Here is a 27,114-nt window from a genome sequence, read left to right as displayed (position 1 = left end):
GGCTCCGCAAACTTACGTAAACAGGTAGAAAAAGAAGTTTACAATGAAGCCTCGATAATTGTTGGTCAGGCGTGGAGCTTTGATTGGCGACATAAAGGTGAAAAATCTAACGCTCAAGAAAATGACGAATACGAATATTTAGTTATTAAAATTTTTTGTTTTCAATCAAGAAACCACAAGTGGGCTTCCTGTCCTGAAGACTATGATTTTCTACGAGGATTTTATCATTCAAATGAAACTTTTTTGGACAACATCGAGCAAGCCTCGTGTTGCAGGCCAAAGACCTACATAAGTAGGACCACAGATTGCTACTTTGAAGATGTGGGACAAAAACTTGATACAGAGGGCTGGAACACGTGCCGAGACTGGTATTACATGGCTGGAGTGTACAGAGGAGGGTGTAATGCCTTAAGCTGTATTGAGACATTAAAGTGCTGCAAAATTACGGCACAAGGTATTCGTTATCATTAAAATACAATATAACGTTAGGATTCTAATAAGTAAATTCTCTTTTTGCCAATGCTTCAACAAAGGCCAGACTATGGTGCATCACATAGCTGAAAATTGTTAACCCTCTAACTCCCACGAGTGACCAAGACAGAATTTCTCCTCACGATATCAATACAATATCAAGCAGGCAAGTGATGAGAATAAAGAAAAAGATCAGTTAGGGGATTATAAGTTAATCCAATACCAAACTCTCAGAACTAGCATCATAAGAATTGTATAGCAGACAGTAAGGAGAATCACTAATGAGATCATGGGAGTTAGAGGGTTAACCCATGAACCACTGCACTGCCTGAGACTGAGAATTTGATGATGACTTTCGCTAACGTTTTCAAAATCGTCTGACACTGGCACCAAAAACAGTTCCTTCTTAAGGTAAACACTCCCACTACAGTTTTGCCTGACATTTGCCTATCTATCATTTTTTTCCCTTTTTGCAGATGGAGTAGTTCTAGATCACTGGCTACTTAACGGTCAAGATGGGAATGTAAGGTATTTTTGAAAATTTTGTGATTTGAGTATTACCAGGAAGTAACAGTAACATACCTGACGGATAAATGGAAAATTGTATATTTCATTCTTCATATGGTGCCATATTTTTAATGGTGTGATAAGTCAGGTACACAAGTGAAGTAGTTCTTTCCATAAATTAAGATCGTCCTTCGATCTCGAAGGGATCGCATAAATTCAACACTTTTTTGCTTCAATTCCAGTTTATCTGGTTCGCCATCTTTCACCAAGGGTCGATGCGCCAGCAGCAACGCTATCACTTTTAACCAATCGAGTTCCTATGCCAGCGTGCCTCTAATAAATCTTGGAGGCCGCAGTTTTACAATTGCCTGTTGGATTAAACAAACAAAAAGCGTTAAGGATGAGACTGCAGCAATATACGGTGACTGGCGAAGACCATGGAATTTTTTGCTAAGTCTAAAAAACCGAGAGATTATCTTCCATCGTCGCAGAGAAGGATACGGAGAAAGCCAATGGTGGTCCGCAGGAAGTGCTGATGTTTCTTTTGACGCGTGGATCCACGTGGTTGTTATATGGGATCATAAAAAAACCGCCGTGTCGATATTAGCCGACGGGTTAAGAGTGGGGGAGAACTCTTTTTCATCAGAGGATGCGTTTTACGAACCTACAGGGAATCGGTACCAGATCGGTGATGACGGGCACTGGGATGATCATCAGTTCTATGGATCAGTGATGGATCTTTATGTGTTTGGCTCGGCACTGTCGCTGGAACAAGTCAACAAACTAAGAGGTGAATTCTATTGATTAAGAAAAATTTATCCGATGAATCTTCATATCAGGATGGTAAAATAGAATAGTGATGAGCTACACCGTCTGTATTAACGTCCTTCCCCTCCCCTTCCCATGAGCTTATTGCAGACCTTGAATCTTACTAATCATTTATCAAATAATTTTCTAGGAGTTCCGCTTATCGTCAACACGACCAAGAGTGTATCAGGGGGGGCGTCCTAGTGGTGTGGGAACCTCCCTTGGTAGGAGCATGTCCGGTTGTCAAATACAATGTGTATTACAGAGAGGTTATGTCATCAGCGAGACAACAAGGCAACTGGTACTCGGTAGAGTTGGACGGAAGTCGCACAAGTTGTACGCTTCATTTGAGCTGCAGGAAAGAATACAATGTGTCTGTTACCTCGATTAGCGAATCAGGGGAGAGTCCATTCAATGACAGCAAAATTTGGAATTTCCAAACCACCGGAGGTAATAACCTTAACAAAGTGAAACTTTGAAGTCGATTGCACTGAAGTTGCAGTGGCAGATCCAGATCAAGGGTGGGGGGCGGTTTTTTGTCGCTTGCCCTACCGGCTCTCCCTCCCCTAGATCTTCCACTGAGTTGTAAAACTATGTCAGGAATGTACCGTAAAGTACATCAAACAGTATTTCCACAAAAAGAAAAAATTCTCTCATTTCAAGCGGTTTTGAATGCACGAGAGAGTAAAATTTTAATTTCTGTTGAACAATTGTTGCGATTATTCATCCATAAATCAATCGTAATTGTGCAGCACTTTTATATCTCAAAGAACTACCTTGTTCTATTCCCAAAGAGGTTTACAAACACCATCTAATTTTCTTTTTGAAGGCATTCCTTCACCTCCAATTATAACCCCTATGAAACAAGAAATATCGAGTAACAATATCACGTTATCCTGGAGTCCTCAAACAGCTAATGGGTGTCCGCTGACCATGTACTCAATACACTATCGACTGATTTATCCGGGAGGAGCAGGGGAGTCCTGGAACCAAGTCAATGTCACAAATGTTACGAAGACAAGCCATACTGTATCGTTAGAGTACGACAGGCAATACACAATTGAAATGTCGGCGTGGAATGAGCTGGGACAGAGTGCAAGGTCGAGGCCATGGATAATAACAACAGCATCATCAGGTACTTAAAATATATTTTTTGTCTTTTCTCCTTATTTTTGTTATGTCTTATAACAAACTTGAACCATGGGCTTGCAAGCGAAGTCTGTAATAACGATATCGTTCGCCCGAGATGATAGAGGGTATTTTTTCTTGGGGCTGAACAGAGCCTTTTTCACAACGAGCTTGTGGAAAAAAAAATTGGTCATGTGGTCTGATCGTTCAGGTGAGAGTGGTCCCGGAAGGACTGACTAATGTTAGCAGAGACTGACGTTTCGGAAGCCTGAGCGGACTTCATCATCAGAATCAAATGAGGGTTCTTTGCAAGTCGAGTGCCATAATTGTTTAATGTGCTTGATAGAAATAGCTAAACTTATTAGCGAGAGTAATAATGTCTTCATGAAACATCACGAACATACGTAAATTCTCAGAGAATAGCTTAATTTAAGGAATATAGGAGATGTCCAACAACAAGAGAGAGAAGTAGTATTTTCGATCAATAACGGGAACGGAGAAATTAATGATAAATTTCATCTTGATTGTAGGTTCAATTCATAGGACTGCTGAAAAAGGCACGGTTAAATCTTCAGTCTCAGGCAGTGGTAAAATCCTTTCAACACCACAGCTTGCTGGTTTATTAGTGGGTGTTTGCATCCTTCTGTTCGTAGTTTTTATCGCAGTAATCTACCTGAGACGTGCAGCAAGAAAAAGCAGAAAACATGCTTCTGCCCTAAGGCTCAGGAGGTAACATTAGCTATTTTTGTACTTAAAAAATATCGTTTTGCAAAATTGCCTTCTTCTTTTAATTTAAAATTTGATATCAAAGAAGGCTCATGGCAGTTGAGCGCGGGATATACTTTAATACTACTAATACCTACTTACACTTCAGATCGAAGTCCACCATTTTTACCCTCCATAACTGGGAAGTTCTTCCGGAGCAGGTTGTATTCGGGGAAGAGATTGGTCGCGGGGCATTTGGTAAGGTATTAAAAGGCACCTTCAGAGAATCACCTGGAACTGAGGTCTTCATCGAGCCTAGAAATGAGACGGTCGACTTCAAACCAGGAGAAACAGTGGCCATTAAACTCCTGGGAGGCAAGTTGTTCGGACTTTAATAAATTGAGGATGTTTTCATAGAGTTTATAAAACTGAGTTTGTTAATTGACATCAATTGACCTGTAAATCGTTAAACAGCTATTGAGTGCGAGACTCTGCCTTCGAAACGAAACTTCTCTTCCGTGTATTTTGGAAACGAGACATTTTCCAATCGTCAAATTTTACAAATAGGCTACTTAAACAATCATATCTATTATGTAAAAGGAAATGAAATCTCACTCGTCATTACGGCTCTCTTAAAATGCTGAAAGAAATATTTCATTGCTCTTATTCGCTATAAACACCTGGGCTATACCCCGAAAACACCACACATTTTCCAACCTCATCTGAACTCGTTCGATTCTCTCCTCAGACAAGACAGGCGACGAGGCACGAAACCAGTTTTTGGAGGAAATTGAACTTATGAAATCAATCGGCTCACATCCTAATGTTGTTAGAATGTTGGGATGCTGGGTACACTCGGATCCTATCTTTCTCCTCTTGGAATACGTTTCTTACGGGGATTTGTTACAGTGGCTAAGAAACAAAAGGATACAAGTAAGTGGATTAGAAAAGTTTCTCGAGAGAATCACATTCTCAGTGTTCTAAATCAAGTTTTACTCCTACTTTTGATATCATGGATGGATATTATTTCTTTTGCTCCGATTTTGTCAAAGCTGTCATTGCTCTAATGGTTTCAAACTGATTGTTTAGTATTGCCAACAGGATCGAAGGAACAAGTCACCATAGCAACATTAAATTGCCTTGAAATGCGTTTAATCCTGGCTTCCTGAAACTATAAAATACGCGAGGTTATCGAATCGTAATCAATTTTTTTCAATTGTTTATTATCCCACACGACATTTACGTAGACTCAGATTTTCTTAAATGAACGTGGCCTTAAAGCTCCAATGCAAATTATAATTTGTTTTTAATTTAGTAGAAAAGATAATATTTGTAGCCCCTACCTGCTTTGAGACCGAGAGCAATAGTTCTAAGTGTTATAACTGATTTTTTTCCTCTCATGTATTGCACAGAAGAGTTATCAAAAGCATTATGATAACTTCAACAAGCCTCTGCAACTTGATGCAAATCTGGTGCAGATTAACGAAGATGAGTCCAGAGAACTGCTATCAAGGAGTGAAGAAGAAAGTGGAAAGGATCCAGACACCAAGGGTATTCCTAAGGCTGTTTCAACCTCAGTTTCTGTCTGTGCCTCGGGTATTGAAAGTGTCTCGAAGGAAAAGACACCTGCCATAGATGAAGCAAAAACTGACGCGACAGAAAAGGTGCAGAATCATTACGAAAAACATCCTATTCAAGCCTCTCTAAGTGATTGTCATAATAATGTGGAACGGGACGAAGACTTCACAGCTAAGGATCTTCTTGGCTTTGCGTGGCAAGTAGCGCGCGGAATGGTTAGTTATGTTTCAGTTATCACATTGTTGTTCTCTGTTAACGGCGTTTTTCGTAAACACTGTGAAGGGTATAATTCTTCATGTTTTTTCGTTGAAGGGGGGAGAGGGGAGGGACGATTGAGGATGCACAATGTAGCAACACAGCTGATAGAGTCCATTATCCCACAGATGTTCGGGCTACTGGACAAGAATGGCTCGAATACTTACGACACCGATTATTAGGGTACAATATTCCCATTTATTATCCAACTGCACTGAGTAGAGCACAAATAACGCGTCCATCGAGTAAAAATATCCTGTGATATTAGACAGTTACGATAGGTTATTTTGGACTATAAAAAAACCTTTTTAACTAGTCGGCTGCACATGGCACCCTTCTCTGCTTGCATAGCTTTTCCCACTTTACAAGAAAAGCGTATGGAATAAAACAGTTGAATAATAAATCACTTGTTAGACGTTTTGATGTATAGTATTGCTGATTATTTTCACTCGTTGTTTCCTGTTTTGACTTGCCCTGCGAGATTGACAAAATACGGCACAACTCGTAAAAATACTCAGCGAAACTACGCGCCAAAATGTCTAATAAGACATATAAGATACATGTCGCCTCATCCTGTGGTCGCACATTCTAAGACAGACCAGATGAAGCAAGTTCACTTGACTTGTAGACGCCTAGTCTCAGGGACCTGTCATTATTTATCTTAGGGGGGGAGGGGGGCGGAGGATTTTTTGGGGGGGGTCCAAAGCTTTCAGGGGGGAACGGTGAGGGGATTAGTCGTCCCTTACAGAATATAAATAGGGGACTATAGAAAATTGATTGCCAGTGAAGGCAGGTCGTAAGAATACTATAGAGCCTTAGGGATAATCAGTTAATCCTCTGACTCCCTCCCTCAATATGTATAAAAAATAACATGAATCTTTCTCTTCTTATGTTCTTTTACCATTCCAGGCGTATTTAGCAGGTAAAGGATTTGTCCATCGCGATTTGGCAGCTCGTAATGTTCTTCTTGGTGAAAACAAAGTGGTGAAAATTTCTGATTTTGGACTTATGAGGCAAACCCATGAAAACGTGTACACGCTGAAGAAAGGGAAAAAGATACCAGTAAAATGGATGGCGCCAGAAGCACTTTACAACAGTGAATATACAACCAAAAGTGATGTGTAAGTGTTTTAACAACTGCTAAGAGACCGGAGGAGGGGAAGGGGGGTCGGATGATTTTGGTTGTGTCACGTTAATTTACTGATCCCCCCAGAAGGCATCACAAGCGAAATGAAGCAATCACGGATTGCTAATGACGCTCAGTCGATAACTCCTCTACATGTATATCACCATTTGTATCATGGTGTCAGGATATCATGTTTGCATGACCCAATTGTTACCATGCTACCACCACCTGTTACCATGTTTATATCAAGTAGGTCTGTACTGGCGCTGTCGTCAAGATTGAAGTCCCGTGGAAAATAAGCGGAGCCTGGAGCATTAGGAAAGATTTTTAATTTTAAGTTTTAATTTTGATTTACTATCATGTTAAGTTTTCTGAATAGCATTTAATTTTTCAGATGGTCTTTTGGAATTCTCCTCTGGGAACTTTCCACAATGGGTAAGAAAACGTCTAAAGAGTGTGATACAGAGGACTTTTAAATTCTAATTACTTTGCTGTTTAGGTTTTTCTATCTTTAACCTTTTAACTCCCAAGATCTGATGAGTAATTATCCCTTTTGACGACAATACATTATTTTGTAAATAACAAAGCCTTTTTTTGTTGTAGGAGGAAACCCTTACCCAGGAGTCAATAACAAAGAGTTGTACAATCTTCTTAAGACTGGATATCGAATGGAAAAACCAGACACCTCTTCTGATACATTGTAAGTGGCAAACAGCACTCTTTTTTACTGAATTGAACGTCGAATATTTTTTTTTTGCAGTTGATACCTTGTGGTTGTTAACTGGTCGTGTGGTTTTTTTTCTCACTAAAAAGCTTAATATCTTTTTCCTGAGCGTTCTTGAATGTAACTTCATTAATATAAGATAACACTGGATGAAATACATTGAAAGTCCCTAAGAAAAATCTTTGAGAGAGGCGAAATATCAAAAGCGTTTACAATAAAACAGGGATCCACGCTTTTATAGTACAAAGGCCGACCCGCTTATTTGTTCGATTCCTTTCTCAGATATCAACTGATGTCAGAGTGTTGGAAAGAGGAGCCCAATGAGAGACCGACTTTTGAAAACACCACGAGATTATTAGAGGAAATGATGCAAGAGGACACGCCTTATTTGGATTTTGAATCACTTGATGAGTCAAAGGAGTATTACTGCAGTCCAGAAAAGCTTTCTGATGATGAAGTCACAGCTTAAAGTTAGATTGAGCTTTACAGCAGGAAAGAGGAAAGCTCAGATGCAGAAATCAGCATCATTGCGTACGAGTTGAAAACAGGAGAAGGTCTGAATGGGGTGATGGCTTTTTCAGCTAACGCTTAATTTCTCTCCATTGTAGTTTTCAAAAAAATTACAGTTAACGTTTTTATGACTAATGGTTAAAATTCGCTAATTTATTTCGCCTAGTGGCTAATTTTTTCCGTTTTACTGCTTACGGTTAAACCCATTGAGACACTCTTAGTAGCTAAACGGGTTTACCTCCGTCAGAGAACGTGTAGTGTGAGTTTTAAATTATCTATAGATCATAAATGCATTGTCCTTCCGAATACTCATTAATTTCCGTAGAATTTGTCCTGAACGTAATCTTTGAGAGCGGCACCCTCTGTGCAGAACAATTTATGGTAATGCAAACTGTTATTTGGTTAACTAAATCATGGTTGACAGTAATATCCCCTGGCTCCGTGTGCTTCAGTTAGAGTTCAGGTTCCGCTGACGTGTGGGAAGGAGATTAAAAGTGAATGTAAATTGCATCCCCCACATACAGTATATGCTCAAGTGAGACCGCTGAGAATAACAAAACAGCTAGGCTCGAGTTCCCGGCCCTGTACTGTCGCACCCTGAATTTCGGAGGCCAAACCGTGACAAAAAGTTAGTATCCGGTTACAAAATGAGCCTCACTCGTGTATAAGGATCAGCCGTTACCCTCATAATCAGATGCGGGGAAATTACGGAGTGGAACAAGGCTTTTGATGAAGATTTATTTCCAATTACTAGTTGAACAACAAACTTTTAAAACCTAAACATTTTAATGATAACTACTCCGTTCCCTTGATTCTCTGGCGAGTATTGTTTCAGCAGTAGCATCCCCAGACTGCGATAATGGCGTAAATTTCTGTACACAATGGATCAGCAACTTGTGCTACATAAAGAATAAAATAATTGTCTTACAATGATGTACTTTTTTTTTGGAGGCTTTTGATGGGGGAAGGGAGACGATACAAGATATGCAAAGGTGAACCATGGAGATGAGGTTCTTTGTATAATTTTACTCTCTTGTTGAGCGATGCGAGCGCGATGCACATCAGTGGAAACGCTTTATTACTCAATCGAAATGGAATGATTAAATATATACGTACCTCGGTTGACACTGTGAATCTTTGACTCAACGGCACCAGTACCTGTCGGAAAAAAATACTCAGTTAAAGCACACCACAGCCTCTTTGTTAATGAAGAGCAAAAGGATGCACTATAATGAATGCTTGATACCAAAGAAAGGAAAGTTTGTAGATAGTAGTTTGCCCAAGTGTGAGGGTCGTATTTAGAGGCATTGCACCACTAACTGGTTTACAGGCTCTCGCCTTTCTTACCACCAACTGCTTTACAGGCTCTCCCTTTGCTTGGTTGGTCGTGGGTATGGTGCTGTTTTACATTGATCACGTTCGAGAGACTGAGATCTTTTTTGAAACAGCATCGGAGAGAATTTACAGTTATTTACATAGGAATTATACGACGATCAGAATCTCATTTCAGTTCAAATCACCAAAGAGGTAGTTCACGTGAAATACCTGAGCTTTCGACTGGGAACAATTCTACGTTAATTCATATTAGGAATCGATGGCAGATAAATATTTACATACCCGGGTGGACAATTTTCTTCATCAGTTTCATCATCCCTAACCAACTCACTTCTACGACACCAATATCTGCAGGAGGAAAAATAAATAGTTGATAGATACCCTGAAATCGTGCGGAGACCGAAAAAGCTGTAATAAAGTGAATAAAATCCAAATTTTGAAACGTTGTTGATGGTATTTTTCTTAAAGAGAAGGATAATCCGAAGCATTTTTTAGCAATTGCTTAATACGTCGGTACAAACTCATGATCACTTAATACAAAAATTTTTTTTGTCCGTGTACATGACAAAAAGGCGGCTCTACAATGAATACTTAATGGTGAAGTTGAAAAATACTTTCAAAAGTGTAAAGTGTGGGAATAATTTCATGTTAACTGATACAACGAATCAAGAAAAGACGATTATTTAACATACCCTGGAGGACAATTTTCTGGTTGCGTTTTTTCATCCCTAACCGGCTCACTTCTTCGGCACTCTAAATCGCTACAGGGCGGAAAATACACAGTTTTAAGATGTACAGGAATCTTGTAAAAGGAGACAGTGGGAGAATATTTACATATGGCAGTAATCAAGGCTTGCTTTTATTTGTAACTTTTATTTGAAAGTACAAACGAGATACTTCACGAGAGAAAACAAAAATTTTGCTTCGGAATAACTAGGAATTTACAGATACTTACCCTGGTGGGCAATCTTTTTGTTGAGTATCTTCATTCCTTGGTATCATACTTCTTCGACACCAATAGCTGCAAGGAGGGAAATAAAGAATGAATGACGCAAAGGAGTCGTGTGAATGAACATCAAGAAAGCTGTACCGTTCTGATTAAGTTTGAAGCGTTCGTTATTTTGCTCTGAGGAAAGAGGCTAAGGAAAAAGAGGAATACGGATTGAAATATGTTGTGGATCTATCATAAGGATGTTGAACTCACGTCCTTTATTTTCGACTTCCTAACCCGACGGCGACAATTCAAGTGAACATTTCACCAGAATTCGACGCAATGGTCACTGATCATAAGCAGTAAAGTTATACACAGATTGTATTTGCCTATGTGGGAGGGTTTTTTTCAGAAGCATTGTGCCATAGACTGGTTTCCAGGCCCTCCCTTTTCTTGGTTAGTCGTGGGTGTGGTGCTATTTTTGCACCCTGTGCAAGAAGGTGAGATCTTTTATTTAACGGCATCGGCGAGAGTTTACAGATATTTACGTAGGAATTACACGGAGATCAGTATCTTGTTTCAGTTCATACTACTAAAGAAGTAGTTCACGAAAAATACCTAAGCTATCGGCTAGGAATAATTTCACGTTAATTAATATTAGGAATCGATCGCAGATAAATATTTACACACCCCGGTGGACAATTTTCTTCATGAGTTTCTTCATCCCTAACCAACTCACTTCTGCGACACCAATATCTGCAGGACGAAAAATAAACAGTCAATCGATACCCTGAAATCGTGTGGAGACCGATAGAGCTGCAATAAGAAGTGAGTAAGATCCTATTTTGAAACGTTGTTAATAGTATCGTCTCTCTAAAGAGAGCGCATGAAGCATCTTTTTAGCAACTGCTTAATACTTCGGTAAATACTCGTGATCATTTAGTACCAAAGTAATATTTTTGTTCATGACCATGACAAGAAGACGGCGCTACGAATAATTCTTAATACTTAACGATGAAATGTTTCAAAAGTGTTTCGCTAGGAATAATTTCACGTTGACTGATACAAGGAATTAATGCAAGATAACTATTTAACATACCCTGGTGGACAATTCTCTTCTTTGGTTCCTTCATCCTCGACTCTAGACAGACATTTGATCAAGCGAATGGAGACAAAAAAATGCTGCACTTTAATGATTAAGGCTGAATCGTTGTTAGGGTTATTTTGCTCCAATAAAAGAGATTTCTGTGTAGTTTTAGCCCTCCCTTGAACTCACGTTCGTCATTTTCCGCCTTATCCCAATGCTGACCACTGGGATGAAGCTTTTGACCAGAAGGATTCGACCTTATGGTCTCTGATTATATGAGCGAGCGAGGGATAAAAAATTGAACGACAAAACTAGCCGTGCATATTTGCATCTTTCTTTATGGGGACCTGAGATGAGGAAAGCGTGTGCAGCATGTTAATTTTTTAACTGCATGGGAGAACTTTAAAACTTTTTTTTTTTAAGTAAGACTCATACATTGATCACTTTTTGCTTGAAGTCGAACCTCTGACGAGGTACCAGATCTCCATCTGGGGTGACGAAAGCATGCGCAGGAAAGATTTTTGTTTTGTTTTGTTTTGTTTTTTTTCCTTTGAAAACTAAAGTTTATTAACACACGTGAAATACTATAATTTTGTGTTTCCAATTTGCTGAGATAGAACTAATGCACAGGATTATTGACCTACCCAAGAGGAGACGTCTCAACGGCGTCAGACGCAAGGTTCCTCGAGCACAAGAGATCTCCAGAGTTACACAAGGAAGATCGTTTATCTACTGGTTTAGCGACCACTTGGGCAACAGAGGACAAACCCAGTACGAGGGCCATTACGGACATGATTTTCAGCGACATACCTTCGAGGGAAAGCATCATGGTTTATTAGTAATCCAAAAAAATTGAATAAAGGCATGATCAGCAACTGAAGAAGGTCGTGATTGTCAAACAAATTCTCCCTGTCAGCACCTTAGGAAATGTTTGGAGAAGCGTCAGAAGAATATGGTAGGGTGTCAAAGGTGAAATCGGCTCAAGCAGACAAACTATCATGGCAACAGTTGGAGGCCGCTTAACCTCAATTTATTTCACACCGTCACACATCTTTTAATTTGCTGCAATTTTCGTCGGTCAGTTTCGCTTGATTTAAGTGATCTTAGGGAAATATTCTATAATTAATTCAATTTGTAATCTTTGATTCCCAAAATCCATTTCGTGCTGGTATTAGGTGACGTGTGTCCTCAGCGAAGAGAGTTATTGGATGCCTTTCAAAATTTCGAGAAAACGTGTTTAGGTTCATGCTCGCAGATCCATTCACGAATTCACCCTTCCCCTTTATCAGAAACAAATTCCAAACCGCTTGTACACGAATTGGTTTGTATACAATCAAAACGAATTAGTTTTATTCAATCAAATAATTAAAAAAATACTTAAAGTTCATACGGCAACCAGGTGGACAATCAGACATAGTTTGAAGCTACACTGGTTTGCAGATTTAATGAATGTAACCGAAGAAGTTACAATTCATAGACCCAACGTTTCGACACTCCTGTCTAGTGCCTTCATCAGGGGTGATCTAAACGCTGCAACAAGAGGTCCTTTTATATGATCACTAATTAGCGGCCTTTTTTTCTGACGAGGTGTAAATAGGCGTCAGGAAGCAGACCGCCATCGTCACGATTTAAAGTTTAAATTTAAAATACTTCTGGAAAGATATTTTCCAGCTGGTACATAACGTAGCAATTCGTCTTGGCCAAGGGAGATACTTCTCAGAGTTTTAATCCAAACTCGAATGAATTTGCTAATGGAACTTGATGCGCGATACTCAAAGAGTTTTCTTCGCAAAGGTGTCTGAATGGTTTCCTGGCCGAGACAAAACTCTGCATCATAGAAGCCACGAACCCTTTTTTCACAGGTGTTTGACTATACCTCATCGAAAAAAAAAACCGGTCTACTGACTGATGATCAAAGTTCACCCACCTTTCGTTTTTATGGGTTGTCTCGATATAGCGAGTTGATGAGAGCTTGTGGAACGGTTGATTTCGTTCTCATAAATTACACCCCTCCAGCCACAAAGCAAATACAATTGAAAAACTCTTTGCCTCTATAGAACAGCACTGACGTAAAGAAGGGAAGTCAACCGTGCCGATTAGCTACTTGACACTTTCCGTTATCTGTGCCAGGTTACCTGATGGGTTTTAAGGTCGGTTAATTTCTCAATAGTCGCTCATATGTATGAAGAATCGCCACTTGAATCAAGCTGAGATCGACCGATGAAAAGTAGAACAAACTAAGACAGCAACGGTATCAATGCAAATGGCTGGCGTCACGCTTCTTCGAGCCCTAAAGGGTTGCTTATTTGTTTGACCACGCAATGACTTAAGTTATAGTTTGTCCTTAAGTAATGATAGGACAGATGACAAACGACTTTGCAGTATTAGCGATCCATATGAAATATTTTACGGAAAAAAATCGTCGAGCAAAAAACGGAAAAGAAAAATTGAAGACAAGTTTCAGCATTTTCCAGTTTCATTGACATCCAAGAATGTATGAATTATTCGCAGACGTAATGTAAAAACAAAACAATGTTTAGCCTTCAAGTCACGAAAACTACTTAGAATATACACAAATAATTACGTACAACTTTTATAGCCTGATGTTGTGTTCAAGTTCGAAGTGCTTCTGCAAACATCTTATGCGTGCAACATGCTCGACATTCTTATTGGAGCCAATATTGTTATATGTAAGCCCTAAATTGTTATTGGAATACTAAAGAACCGTGTACTTGAGAGCAAGCGTTTACGCAGAAGAACATTGTGAAGTGAAAGTCGAGCCCAGACCTCTAGACCTGTTGTCCACCACATCAGTACCTGTCTCCCTCTACCCGCTCGAATATTCAGTAATTGTATGGTTGTTATTGTTATGTTTATGTAAGTAATGCTGCTTGGCACGCAATCAGTGAACGACTTTACGAATTGACCTATGTAACAAATCGTTATTTGACGATGCTTAATAATATATCGCCAGCGAAGAGAGTTGACTGCTTCGTGCTCCAAAGACACAAGGAACAACGGAAAATTTCAAAAGTCGATTCTTCACATATGTGCATAACCGCGGGCAAAAAGACATAGAAATGATATCAAGTTGCTTCCAAAAATCTTTTGTTTGAATTTTGTCAAACAAAAATGTCAAATCCGCCCTTTAATGTGTGGGCGTGAGTATCTTGCGATTATTCTAATTTGTAAACCAGCTTGTAACAGCGAAATGGCAAAGGAAGCCAATTCCCATTTTCTCTTTTTATAATATGCCAAAACTTTAAAAAAATTTTCTCACATCCGCTTAATAAACGGAAAAGTATATATTTCGTAAAATTTTTGTTTAAATTTCGCTTAGTTTAGTTTATCCGGTTTCCCACTAGCCTATGTTTACAACCCAATTGACTTTCTTAGTCGGGTTTTCGCCGATAGATTGGGTTTGTACTGTGAAGGGAACCCGACAGTATAGCAAAAGTAGCCATCCACTGGACACCAGAGGGGAAGAGAAAGAGAGGCCGACCTAAAACAACTTTGCAGCGGACGCCGGAAGAAGACTTGAAGAATATACATGAGACGTGGGGGCAATCCAGAAGCGGGTCTGGGATAGGTAAGAAGAGAGAGATCTCGTCACTGACGCTATGAGTGACGGGCAGTAACAAGAAAGATGAATTACTTTTCTTAAGGTCAACTGTTAAATGGACTAATTTCAAAACTTCAGCGAGAAAATTCTCGCAAAATGCTACAAACATTTAAAGTTTACTTTTACTGAGCTGACTCTCGATTAGCAAAACAACCTTAAGTTAGAAAATAAAAAAACTGCACAAAAAGTCCAACAACACAAAAACTCAAACAGGTGCAATTGCTTGAAAGAGCAACTAGAAATGACAAACGCTTTGTGCCTGGAAGGCTTTTGAGAATAAATTTTTTTTCAAAGAAATGTAGATGTATACATAAGGAACCCCTCACTTACGATTATCATAATACAAATCCATATAACAAATTATTTATATTAAAGATGCTAAACGATATCACATATTGGCTGCTTTCTGCTCTTATGGGCACCTAATAAAATAAAAGAAATGGTGCCATGGGCAATTCATACCCACGCAAGAAACATGATCTATACCCGCAAGCAATAGATATGGAGGAGTTATCAGCCCCCCATACTGTTTTAGATATTTGTTAAACAAAAGGTTCCTATGATCAACACGATAATGTTTGTAAGTGGGTTGCTTTCGATAACGCTTGTTTTCAACGCATATGATAAACCAGCAAAAAAGGCGTAACACCAAGGCAGCCAATTTGTATTTTAAAATCTTTCAAGCTTTTCAATCTTATCGCTCAAAGATCTAGTAATTTTGTTACTAATCACTGAAGTGATTTTTTGTTTTAACCCTTCACAATGGTAATATGAAGTCATCGAAAAGTTACGTACCAGGAGCTCATTACTTGGGCTCCTGCATGTACCTTTTTCTGCTCATTTTCATTTTAAAATATTCATCTAGATCTTTCCTTATAATAACTGTATTTACTTTAATATTTCAAAAAACTTGAGGTGTTTTAAATTCTATATTAATAGATACTGCTGGATGCATTTTATGCTCAAAATTTGGCAAATCCATGTAACAAATCGTTTTTAGTAGTGATGTTTGACATGATGCAATACAATTGAATAACCGGTTTTTGCTCGAACATGCGTTTCATCGATTAAAAGAAAATGAGCCATCATCCAGGGATACAATTTGGCACACCAGAAAAATGCATTGCCGCGAGCATAGCCAAAAGCGTCATCGAGTTGGCGTTCCATTTTTTTTAGAATCAGCAATGATGACATGAAGTCATCGAAACGGTGGTTGTGTTGCTTTCGTTCCGGCTCGAGTGAGCGTTTCTCCTTTTTCTTAAAGTAATAAGGCAGTCCTTGATGTGCCTTCAGATCACGTGTTTACAATTCCATCTTTAAAAATCGTATACGCCGATGCAACAGAATATAATGGAGGACTGGTGATGGACCTGTTCCGGCTCCTAAATTCATGTAGTGAAACTAAACGAATAGCCCTATTATCAGGATACAATTGCAACTTAAAGGCATACTCATACCCTGAGCCACAGACGAACAAGCATCATTAAGATAACTTTTGATTCTTTATCGAGTGTAATAACTTTTCAAAACAAAGGGCTCTTCTGATCGACGCGTTAGCAAATTTACGTGTTGCTTGTGATGACATATGTCTATTGTTCGTGTAAATGTACCAGCTTGTAACAGCCAATGCCAAAAGCCTATTTGCTTTTTAAGATGGAACGTTTCACATATATACAAGTCAATTCTCAAAAGCACTGGAAAACTGAACGACGTGCGAAACGCTTTCGAGACAAATTCACCGGACAAACACTTATCTGCACGAAAATTCTTATGTTAAAGATACCATGTTTACTATTACGCTGTTGGCTTCAGAATAGCATAAAGCTCAGAATCACGCACACAAAATTATCATACCAAAAACTTGAGGAACAACCTGGAAAACTTCTCCTCAAAAGTATTAGCTTCAGAGCGCAATGTCGGTACCACTTCCCGGTCTTGATGCATCAAAGGTGAATGAATTTACCGCTAAATGTTGTATATCTTGTTCTTTTTAAAAGGTAACCAGAAGCCAATAGCTGATGTTAGGAGATGTCATATGACCCATTGTAAACTAGGCTTAGGACCCTAAGGTGAAACGCTGAAGTGGGCATGAGATTTTAACCCATTGTTTCGCTCTCTTCACTTGAAAAACCCAGAAATATATGATACTCATCCACTGTCGTTCTGATAACCGCATCAATTTTCCTTTTTAAGGTTAATTTGTAAGGTGTTTGATTAATCAGTAAAGGTTAATCAGTTTTCGGAATAACACGTGCAATGACGTCGTAAATTTAGCCTTAAACGATTTCCAAAAATTTGAACAAAACTTTTTTTTCACTTTTTTAAACTAAATTAAATTGAGTTTATAGTTGAAAACGTGTTAAAAAAAAACCTAACCTTACACGTATATTTCCGGAACATCTGGCCTGTCTCATATTCGGATGAAAACAATTGTAAACCGTAGTAACGGGCCTTGTTTTGTTGTAACTGCAGTAGAATCCCGCCAACTCGAACTCCTACAGCAAACGAAAAATGGTTCGAGTTGGAGGGGGTTCGAACTCCCGAGGTACCCGAAAAACGATTCAATTTGTTTTCCGAGTCCGAAATAGCGGGGTTCTGGTTGATATATTTTTTTAATGTGTTGTTAGAAGCGTGGTAAGTTAAGGTCTATGACAAATTAATATTTCTAATCTTGTTTTGATGGTGTTAAATGATATACGGTGATATAAGAGATTGGCTGGGTTCTGCTCCAAAATTCAAGAAATCGATAAAAAAAAATAATTTCCTAGGTGCCAAGGATAGTTTACAGTATATAGGTATATACATAGCCGCGAGCGAAAGACAAGAATAGATTTTTCACGTTTTTTCCGCAGGTTTAGGGTAAATATTTGGCATTACACTGTTTCTTTACATTGCTCTTTTACTTGCAGGACGTTTGATAGGCTCATTAACCAGTATAGCGTAAGTATTGATACTAAAAGCACAGTTTTGCTTTTATCTCCTACGGAATTCTTTCAGGGGCAATTGGCAGCACTTTGTCGTGCTGCCAATTATCGGTTCGCCGGTGTGACAACCCATGCGAGATGTTGGGAGAACACGTGAATAATTTCTTGATCACTTGCCTCCGGCTCGTGTTTAACAAACTTTTCGATTCTTGTTTCAATATAGCAAGTGGGTTATTACGCTGGTAACCGATAAAAAGTGAAAACTATTGCTTTTATAGTGGTCCAGTTATTTACATGCACGAGGTCTGACCTAGGCTACCTCTATAAGAGGGTTGATTTAATTCAAGAAATGTCCTTTCCATTGTTAGCTTTCCACCCTCCTGACACTGTTAAAAAAAATTTATGTTCAAATCAAAGGTTCAGCTAAATTTAGGATTGTTAAAGACGCAGTTTTGTTAAACACCGGTTTAACTTTGTTTAAATAATCAGACCACAAGTATATTTCAATTTTCCATTGTTTCTCAGATGCAATAAACGATTGATTTTTGACCAATCAGCGCAAATAACAAAATGGAATCCGAGTAGACTTCCTAACAAACTGTATTTTTAAGCACGAGTGGTCAGAATGGAAATTTTGATCACCTTTTGAATTTCTGTGGTGATTTTAGTGCGGAAAGGCGTCATAAGCACTTGAAAGGTGGTAGAAGTTTTTGGCTACTAAAGATATTGATTCTCCTCGACGCGCCATGAGATCACGTTTTTACAAATCCATGCCACAAATTGCTTCTTAATGAGATGCTGTATTGGATACCTTGATGCAATTGACTAACTCGTTACTGATTTGAAAAAATAGTCAAGAAATGAAAGAAATAATAAGTAACTCTCTTAAGATTCTAAGAGTGTGTGCTACTCAAAATGTTGTTCGAGCCGATGGACACTTCCAGCTGTACAGGGCAGATTGACTCGGTGAAAATATTTTGAATCACAGTTCAGAGATCACGAATTACAATAGCATGCAGATGCGATGATGAAAAAAGGTATTGCACGTAGTAAAGGTAAGAAAAATTCTAGAAAGTAATTGTAGACTTGTTGCTGGTAGAAGCGGAAAATAGGGATTCATATAGTAACAGTATTCATGGTATTGAACAACAACAGTTTCCAACCGAAATTCAATAATCAAATACAACAACGGCTAGTAAAAATGAATGTCGTGCTTAAACGCAGAAAGAAAGGTTTTCTAGAAAGGCTTAATAGATACAACATCAAGTCATAGAAACAGAATCTAAAAGTACTTTGCAAATTCAAATATGAAAACAGTTATTCGGTAAAAATCAGACGATCATGATCAAATTACGGCTTGTCATCAGCAAGGCTTTAGCGCTGAAAACTAATCAAATATCACACCGGATGTATACAATACCTTATAAAGGTGAAAAATGAGAGACAGAGAAAAAAAATCAAACTTACTCTGGTAGTGAATCTCACGAAGGATAGAAGTAAATACCAAGAAAGGTTTTCACAAGGTAGCTTGTAATAGATCTTTGGACCGCAACGATCGCGGAAAAAGTGAGAATTTCAGTCGTTAAGGGTCACTTAAATAGTAAAAGTCACTTGAAAATACTAAGGGTGTTGCCCAAAACGAATAATCTCGAAAGATTCATTTCCAAACCGCGAATTTAGCTGTGCGTAGGCATGATAATGCAAATTCTTAACGAAAATGTCCTACAGTTCTAAATTTTTGCGCCATACTCGAAGAATGGAGAAAAACAAAGAGCCTTCAAAATTAATACATATGAATGAGTAAAATATTTGTTTGCCTTACTGGTTTGAAGTTATGACACTTAACTGTTGATGTTTTGGTGAGATGAGATTCAAGAAATTTTATTTTTTATTGCTTAGTTCAACCAATATAAATAACGCTCTGTTACAAGACATTGACATCAACACTCCCACGAAACTTATAATCTCAGTGAGACGAAAATCCCAAGAATGCAGATTGTTTCATTTTTTAAAGGGAATACGATCAAACTGCGAAAATTGTCGAAATGAGTGAAGTGTATTGGCCCTTGGAAATAAATGATAACGTGTGGTTTTACGTGATATGTGGAGGACATGCTTAGCGTCCCAGTCGCTACTTAGTTATAATCAAGAGGTCTTGATAGAAACAGATATGTCACAAATTTAAGAAATGAAAGACACTTTTTAAAAACATTTTTCGACAGTTCTTCTGTCATCCTCAGTTCTGAATAATACAAAGTACAAAGTTGAATTTAAAGTGTGTAAAAAAATGCTGATTGAACAAAACAAACAACAGTAACAGAGCAAAGTTGGAGATTAGGAGTAGGTTTCTCCCATTGAATGTGGATAGCTTCTTTGATTATAAGTTAAAAAGTTGAGGAAGCGTGATCTAGGATGTTAAAACACTCATCAGAACAAAGAGTGCGACATTGTAGAGAATTGTGTGGATGTTTGAAAATGTGGAAGGTCCTATCACTGATCAAGTGCTTACGTACGCGTGTGGATAAATGTCGAGAGGTTTCGCCAACATAGCCAACATATCCCTCGTGGGTTCCGTAAGTGTGTGGTTGACAAGTTTTTATGTGCGGGCTTTCATGCCTGTTAATTTAAATTCAACTTTGTATTTTGTATTATTCAGAACTGAAGATGACAGAAGAACTGTCGAAACAGGTTTTTAAAAAGTGTCGTTAATTTTCTTAAATTAATTTTAATCGGTTTAAAGGAGCATGGGAATTTCTCGAGGTGACAGCATCAGGAAAACTCGGCTGTTGTCTTTTTGGGAGATTTAGAGGAAAGATGTTTCGTTGAAATGTAAAACTTTGTTCGCGATGCTGACTTATATCTATCACGCGACAATTAACAATATAATCAGAATAACTTTTCAATAAGGCATTTATCTAATAACTATATCCTTATGGTTGTAGTGGAAATAAATGATAACGTGGAGTTTTAAGTGATATGCAGAGAGCTTAAAAGTACGGATAATCGAGAGTCCGGATAATCAAAAATATGAATATAAATGCTTGTAGATAATGGGACCAGAGAAGCAAGTACAGATAAGCGAAAAATCCGGATAATCAAGGTCCAGATAATCGAGGTTTGACTGTACTACACTTCAGTTTCAAGTGTATTCGCCAAAATAAATAATGGCACCTTTTACGATTTAGCTTTATGCGCCGAATATTTCTTTTAGCGTGAAAATCTATAAAGAGTCCGAACGAATGAAATTGTCACGAGGCGGTTTAATCCGACAGTTGGTAGAACTTACATCAACTTTGAGGCACATTAGTTTTCTGTAACTCAAGTACTTTAAAAACCGCCGTATTGAACAATATGCATGTATTTGATTTAAGCTCAAAACGAGGGTGTAAATCTACGACTTACAAATGATAACCCGAATGGTTTAGGGCTGTAAATACAGCAAGATCTTCCATAAACTGAACAATTTTTGAGCGAGTAAATTGTAGTTAAAATAGAGGTGATGCAAATTAAAGAGATATGCTTCATTGAAACATTTTCATTTGCGTAATGATAAAGGTGATTTAAAAGGCTTCCAAACATTATTTTTACACGTATCTGTCACAATCTGACACCTGTCGATTAGAGAGCGCGTAAATTAACAAATAGATTCAAGTTGCCGTGCGTCTGTTCAGTAATAGATCACAGATGACGTCAAAATGTGGTAAGAACAAAAAAGTGGCACACGAGGCGCAGCTGACGGTGTCACTGATGTTCTTACCACATTTTGACATCCACTGTGATCTGTTACTGAACAGACGCATGGCAACTTGGAATCTATTTGTTTTATATAACAAAGAATTAAAAAAAAGTTTTAATGATGACGTCATCTATACGTCTGTCCTCAATTAGATCATAAGTGAGAACCAATCAGAATGCGTGCATAACTGAGCTTATTATATAAATAAAAATGAAAACACATGTACACTATTGAAAAACGACGAAACTAGTTTGGCAAGGACTGTTGCCACAATTTTTTCTTCAAAAACAGTCAATGATCTTACGGAAAGTATTATTCACTCTCATCGACAATTAATTAATGTACGAAGATTTACCTCTGTTCATTGAGTAAACGGCAAGGAAAGCAATTGTAAGTAAATTCAAATTTTTTTGGAAGTTATTAAAGTTTGCTCGTTTGTTTACTGCAATGGCGTGTGTAAATCTAGTCTTTCTTCCACAAAAACTAAATTCGAATGATACACTCCAACGAGACACAACGGAATTTAATGCGGCCTTTTTTCATTGAGTTCCTCCAGTTTCTGTTGTGCAATTTACGGTACAAATGTCTAAATTGAACGGACTTGGAAAGACTCACCGAGGGCGTACATTTGTTGTTGAACTGAAATTAAAACTTCGCTCGCCCTTTCACTATGAACAAATTGTTTGAGAAAATTCAGATATTAAATGCATGAAAGTTCCATCGTTTTTGTTCAACTGTAACCAACTACCTCACGTTTGAACTTTTTAAGTACTTTTTGTGAACGATAAAAATTAATTGCGGACGGTTCTTAGGCCGCTTGTCAACCAACGTAATGACACTGTTGCTTATACAAAAAGGTCATTCTGAAACCAATATTTTTCCGTCCACCAAAGTGATTTGAGAGAGAGAAAAGAGAGGATTAATAAGTTATTAATTTATCGGTTTGAGGTAGTGACCGACGTTTTTGCTTAAAAATACTGCCCAGCTGGAAAAACGAGATATGTTTATGAAAAATGGCACCGAATTTAGGGATGTACTCGGCGACTCACGAAAGCTTTATCGTGGCCCGTGGGCAGAGATAGGAAAATACTGACCGGTTAAAGAGCCAATCAGATTGCAGGATTGGTTACCGTGCCCTCTAAATGCCCTCCCTTTTCGACTGATCTGCCTTCAAAAAAGCTTAACAGATGAACAAGCCTAAAGTAAAAAGGAAATTTACTCACCGTGCCGTGTTTTCGAGATGCAGTGAAGCTTTGAAGCTTTCGCCACCAAACAGAGAAAAACACTGTTCTTTTACACTGTTGTCTCGTCTTCAAACCTCAAGCTTGCAGACAAGACAACATCGTAAATGACCAGAGTTTAAGTTCATGATTTTTTTAGTTAAGAAGTTAGGAATCATTATAAACAAATAAAGAAGCCTCCACAGTGCTCTGTTCTTTTGTAAAGCGCGAAAGAAGCAGCTAAAGCATGAAAAATAGGCTAGGGGAAACACGAGACATGCTTCCCTACTTCTTGAGTGGTGTAAGCTAGAATGAACAAATTGGAATTCTTGTTGATATAGTTCAAATGATTTGATTGGTTGAATAAGAATGACCTTGTCAAAATGTTTAAACATCAAAGCTCACAAACCATCAGAGTCTACAAACTGAAAGAGTTCAGCGGGTTATAATCCATCACCCGTGCTTGTTGTTTTTCAGTTTAAAAACAGGATCTGAAAGCGAAATGTGTATTGAAATCCGGTCGAATTGCGACCCATGAAAACCTGCTCGTTGTCAGAATGACAAATGAAGAAAGTGTTTCAGAAGCCTTGTAGCTGGTACTTAAAAGACTGTTGCGTTGGCTTTTTCTTCTGTGAATAAACGAGAGTCGAATTGATAGAAAGATGGGGATTGCTCGAGGTGACAGCGTCAGGCAAACTCAACTGCAGTCTCTTTGGGAGTTTTAGAGAAAAGATGACTTCTTTGAAATGTAAAATTTATGTCTAACCCGTTACAATCAACACATGGTTGTGCGTATTATTTAGCTGCATAAATAATGATTTTCCAGAGAGAATAACGGACAAGCAAGTAAGTCATAATAATGAACTGAATCGAATGGCACAAGACAAATCCAAGTAAGAAAACAATAACATGGTAAAATCAGACAACCGTGATCAAATTAGCAACTATTTAGCGCTCAAACTCATCAGGTGGCAACTATACCCAGATCGGCATAAAGAAGGTGGAAGATAAAAAAAAGACGAATCAAACTTACTTCGGCGGTGAAACGCACAATGCATAGCGGTATAAACCCAGAGAGGTCTTCAAAAGGTAGCTTGTAGCCTACCGAAACGATAGCGGAACAACTAGCACAGCTAAGAAATTGCGGTCGCAATGACAATGTTATCTCTTTTACAAGTTTCACGCTTGCAGACGAGATTACACTGTAAATGAGCGGAGTTCAAGTTCGGACAGACAAACATGTTCAACACCTTATACTCAATAAATAAAGAAGCCTCCACTTTGTTCTGTCCTATTGTAAAGCAAGAAGAAAGTGGCTTGAACACGGGAAAAGATTAGGGAAATTACAAGACGTGGTGAAATGTTTTTCCTACTTTGTGAGTAGCATAAGCCAATCAGAATCCTTGTTAGAATAGTGCAAATAATTTGGTTGGTTGGAAAAGACTGATGTTGTCAAAATGTCAAACCATTCAAGTTCACAAAATGAAATAGTGTAGTGAGGTTCGAAACTTTTTTGAAGTTTTTCAGTCTACAAACAAAAACTGAAAGTGAAATGTTCTGTGAAATCTAGTCGCATGGCGGCTCATGAAAACCTGCTCGTTTTTAAAACGACCGGATGTGCTATACTCCAACTACCACACAAGACTTTTCACCAAAAATGAAAACTATGTCTTAAGACACATCCTTCACGAGGCAAAAATATTGCATGACTTCCTGAAGCATGCTCCGGAATAGCTCACACCTGCTTGTTCAGTGAATAGATAAATAAATTAAGACATATTTTTGAAAGAACTCAGAGTAAAAGTTCCGTAAATTACAATCCCGAATTTGCGAATTTTCGAAGGCTTGCTGCCTCCGAAAGAGTATATAGAAACTTGATATCAAAATTGATCAGAAAACTGCTCAGGACAATGTGCAACACAATTCTACAGAAGCATTTGAATGACGTTTCCCACCTCTTTAAAAGATTTCGTTTATTTGCCCTTTTTCAAGGGAAAATCTCGCAACTAAAGGTAAAAATTTGTCTTGCCATAGAGGACAAAATCGCGATAGAATTTGAGAAATGGGGCTCCTTAGTCCAATTTAACTGTGTAGAATGGTGTTAAATGGTTTTACCAGACTAAATAACGTCTGAATACCTTAATTAGAGACTAAACAACGCTTACAACTGTTTACTTATTCAGAAATGTGACGTAACTCTTTTATCAGTAGATTATCCTGCAGGGAACTGATGAAACCACTGGCTGCTCAAGCTAGTGATATGAGCTTGAATAAATAGGCTACTTATTATCGACATTATTACGGAACTTACAAATCGATTGTGCGGCAAATGCGCTTTGAAGCTGAACACGTGTCTACGTATCTTTCCATGTGCAGTTAGATTTTAATTGGCTTTCATCTAAACAAAAAAAAAGTTCAGTCTGGGCGCTCGATCAAGTGTAGTTCTCTGAATGTTTTCTGAATCATGCTAATAGTGAGGCTAAAAGAAAAATGTCGTGTCGTGAGCGTCAGCCGCCTGCAAATAAACAGGCGTTATTTTGGAATCAGCTTTAAAGTGTTCTCGGCCATGATCTTTGTGTTCAGAAAACTTCAACTGTAGTCAGATAAAACAACGATTCCCCATGATTCATGTTGTTACTGAACAACAAAGCACACTATTGTATTGATAGGTTACCCACACAACTTATGTTGTGTAAAGCGCAAATCTTCAAAATCCCTTTCGTCATGAATTTCTCGCAACTATATTTGTTTATCATCTTTCACTTTTCCATTAGCTCCCGTGACCACCTGTTTGCAAATCTTGAAGTCGACATGATTGTAATTATAATAACACCACCACGTGAAAAGGGAACGTGATAGTTGATTTCCCATTTTTTAATTTCAACATGGCACTACTGATACGATGTGCTGAAATATCTCTTGCACAAAAATACAGACCATCGGGTAACACGTAGAGGACAGTTTAAGTCTACATCACACCCACAACTCAGTCTGTAATATCCTCCCTTTTAGATTGGATCTCAGGCTTGAAAGTAATATGTGTCGAAAACAAGTAGAGTAAGGGGCACGAAGGAAGGGGTTGACACCGAAAAAGTCATGAGACATTCTAAAGATCAGTAAAGCATTAATAGGGTAAATGGGTTGGGAAACGGTATATAGACTTCAGTATTAATCTAAAGATTTAGATATTGCCCTAACATTTTTTCCTTAGGATATCAAGTTTCGTAATGTTTAGAGGATGAACTTTTTCCGAAGGTGTCCAATAGAATTTGCATCCCTGGGGAATTGACGCACTCTGAACCCGAAATTTGTTGTTATCAGATGAGAGGGGGTTGAGATTCGAAAATTTTCACATGGAAATGTGACAGTGGGTTTAGGAATTTGAGGAAGAGCGGAATGGAAAATGATAAAATAACCGTCATTTTAAAAAGCAGGTGGCAAGAGTTACACAGACTCTTTCGTGGTTTTGCGGTCGAAGCGAAGTTTCGTTTTAATAAGCGCGACTCTAAGCTTATCTCCATTTCTAGTGTTATATCTGAATTCTTAAGCAACATACGATTTTAAATTGACAGAGAAGGTAATCTATTGGTTGAGTGAAAAGGCCTCTAACTTCTACCCGAATCGGAATAAACTTTTAAAGACTATCAAGATGACGGAATTGGGGAGTGTTTTGTCAGGCAACGACAACGATTGGTCGGGAAAAAGATCTTGAAACATCCTGTGGTAAAAATCTGGTATCAATTCTCGAAAGAAGGGCAGTTGTCTCCCTAAGAATACGATGAAACTCCCAAAAACTGAGATGGTAAAGTTCGCTTTTTCAGAATTATTAATGCAACTTTGATTTAGGTGATAAGCGGGAGAGACGCTTTAGTTGACGATGACAATGTTGCGTTGATACAGCACCCTTGAAAAAGTCCTATCGACAGCAATCACGACATGTACTTTTGAACCCTAAATTTTCTCTAAGACAATTTTTTTAAAGGTCGTAATAAAGTCTTCATTATTATCCTTAAATTCAATAGTTGATAGCATTGGCATCAAATTTAGGGCATTTTCATTTTTCTTACATTTCTCCAATACAAATCAAGAACTGAAAACGCTGTTGGTAAACGTTTGAAACTCATACACATGAAAAAAAAATCGGTGGTAGGCTAACTCTATCTTGGATTCTAATATACCGTAATTGAACTTGCCTGAATGTAATGAAGAATAGCGCTTTTTGTTGACCCATGCACCTTTAGTAAATCCACCCAAAAATTATGAAAATAATATTATTAGACGTGGAGCGAACTTACCTTATATTTCAACTGTACAAACGTAAAGCTAAGGCAACTCCTGAAACAGATCAGAAACCAACAGAGTTAGCACCACCGGAAAGATCAGAGTCTTCTTTCAAACAGATCGAGTAGGCGCTCGTTTGCTAAATACAAGGCTACAGCAATTGTTCT

General features: G+C 38.2%; 1 protein-coding gene and 1 pseudogene across 4 annotated transcripts; one reads left to right on the top strand and one right to left on the bottom strand.

Annotated features, from left to right (window-relative positions):
* Positions 1–8,552, top strand: part of LOC131787579 (uncharacterized) — an 11,362-nt pseudogene extending 2,810 nt beyond the window's left edge.
* On the bottom strand, positions 8,536–27,114 carry LOC131787581 (uncharacterized). 4 transcript variants are annotated; one of them, XM_059104666.2, is made up of 9 exons: positions 26,962–27,114; positions 11,809–11,974; positions 11,177–11,218; positions 10,768–10,833; positions 10,102–10,167; positions 9,839–9,907; positions 9,429–9,494; positions 8,928–8,969; positions 8,536–8,710 (listed from the first exon to the last, which is right to left on the bottom strand). In XM_059104666.2, the coding sequence occupies exons 2-8, from the start codon at positions 11,970–11,972 to the stop codon at positions 8,954–8,956; spliced, it is 489 nt and encodes a 162-aa protein (XP_058960649.2). In that variant the 5' UTR covers positions 11,973–11,974; positions 26,962–27,114; the 3' UTR covers positions 8,536–8,710; positions 8,928–8,953. The 4 variants fall into 4 exon arrangements, with proteins under 4 accessions (XP_058960649.2, XP_058960647.2, XP_058960648.2 ...); XM_059104664.2 differs by lacking the exon at positions 26,962–27,114 and adding an exon at positions 23,700–23,885; XM_059104665.2 differs by lacking the exon at positions 26,962–27,114 and adding an exon at positions 19,178–19,306.

The sequence above is a fragment of the Pocillopora verrucosa genome, chromosome 4, assembly GCF_036669915.1.
Source record: "Pocillopora verrucosa isolate sample1 chromosome 4, ASM3666991v2, whole genome shotgun sequence".
NCBI lineage: Eukaryota > Metazoa > Cnidaria > Anthozoa > Scleractinia > Pocilloporidae > Pocillopora > Pocillopora verrucosa.
This window is presented reverse-complemented; position numbering and strand designations above follow the sequence as displayed.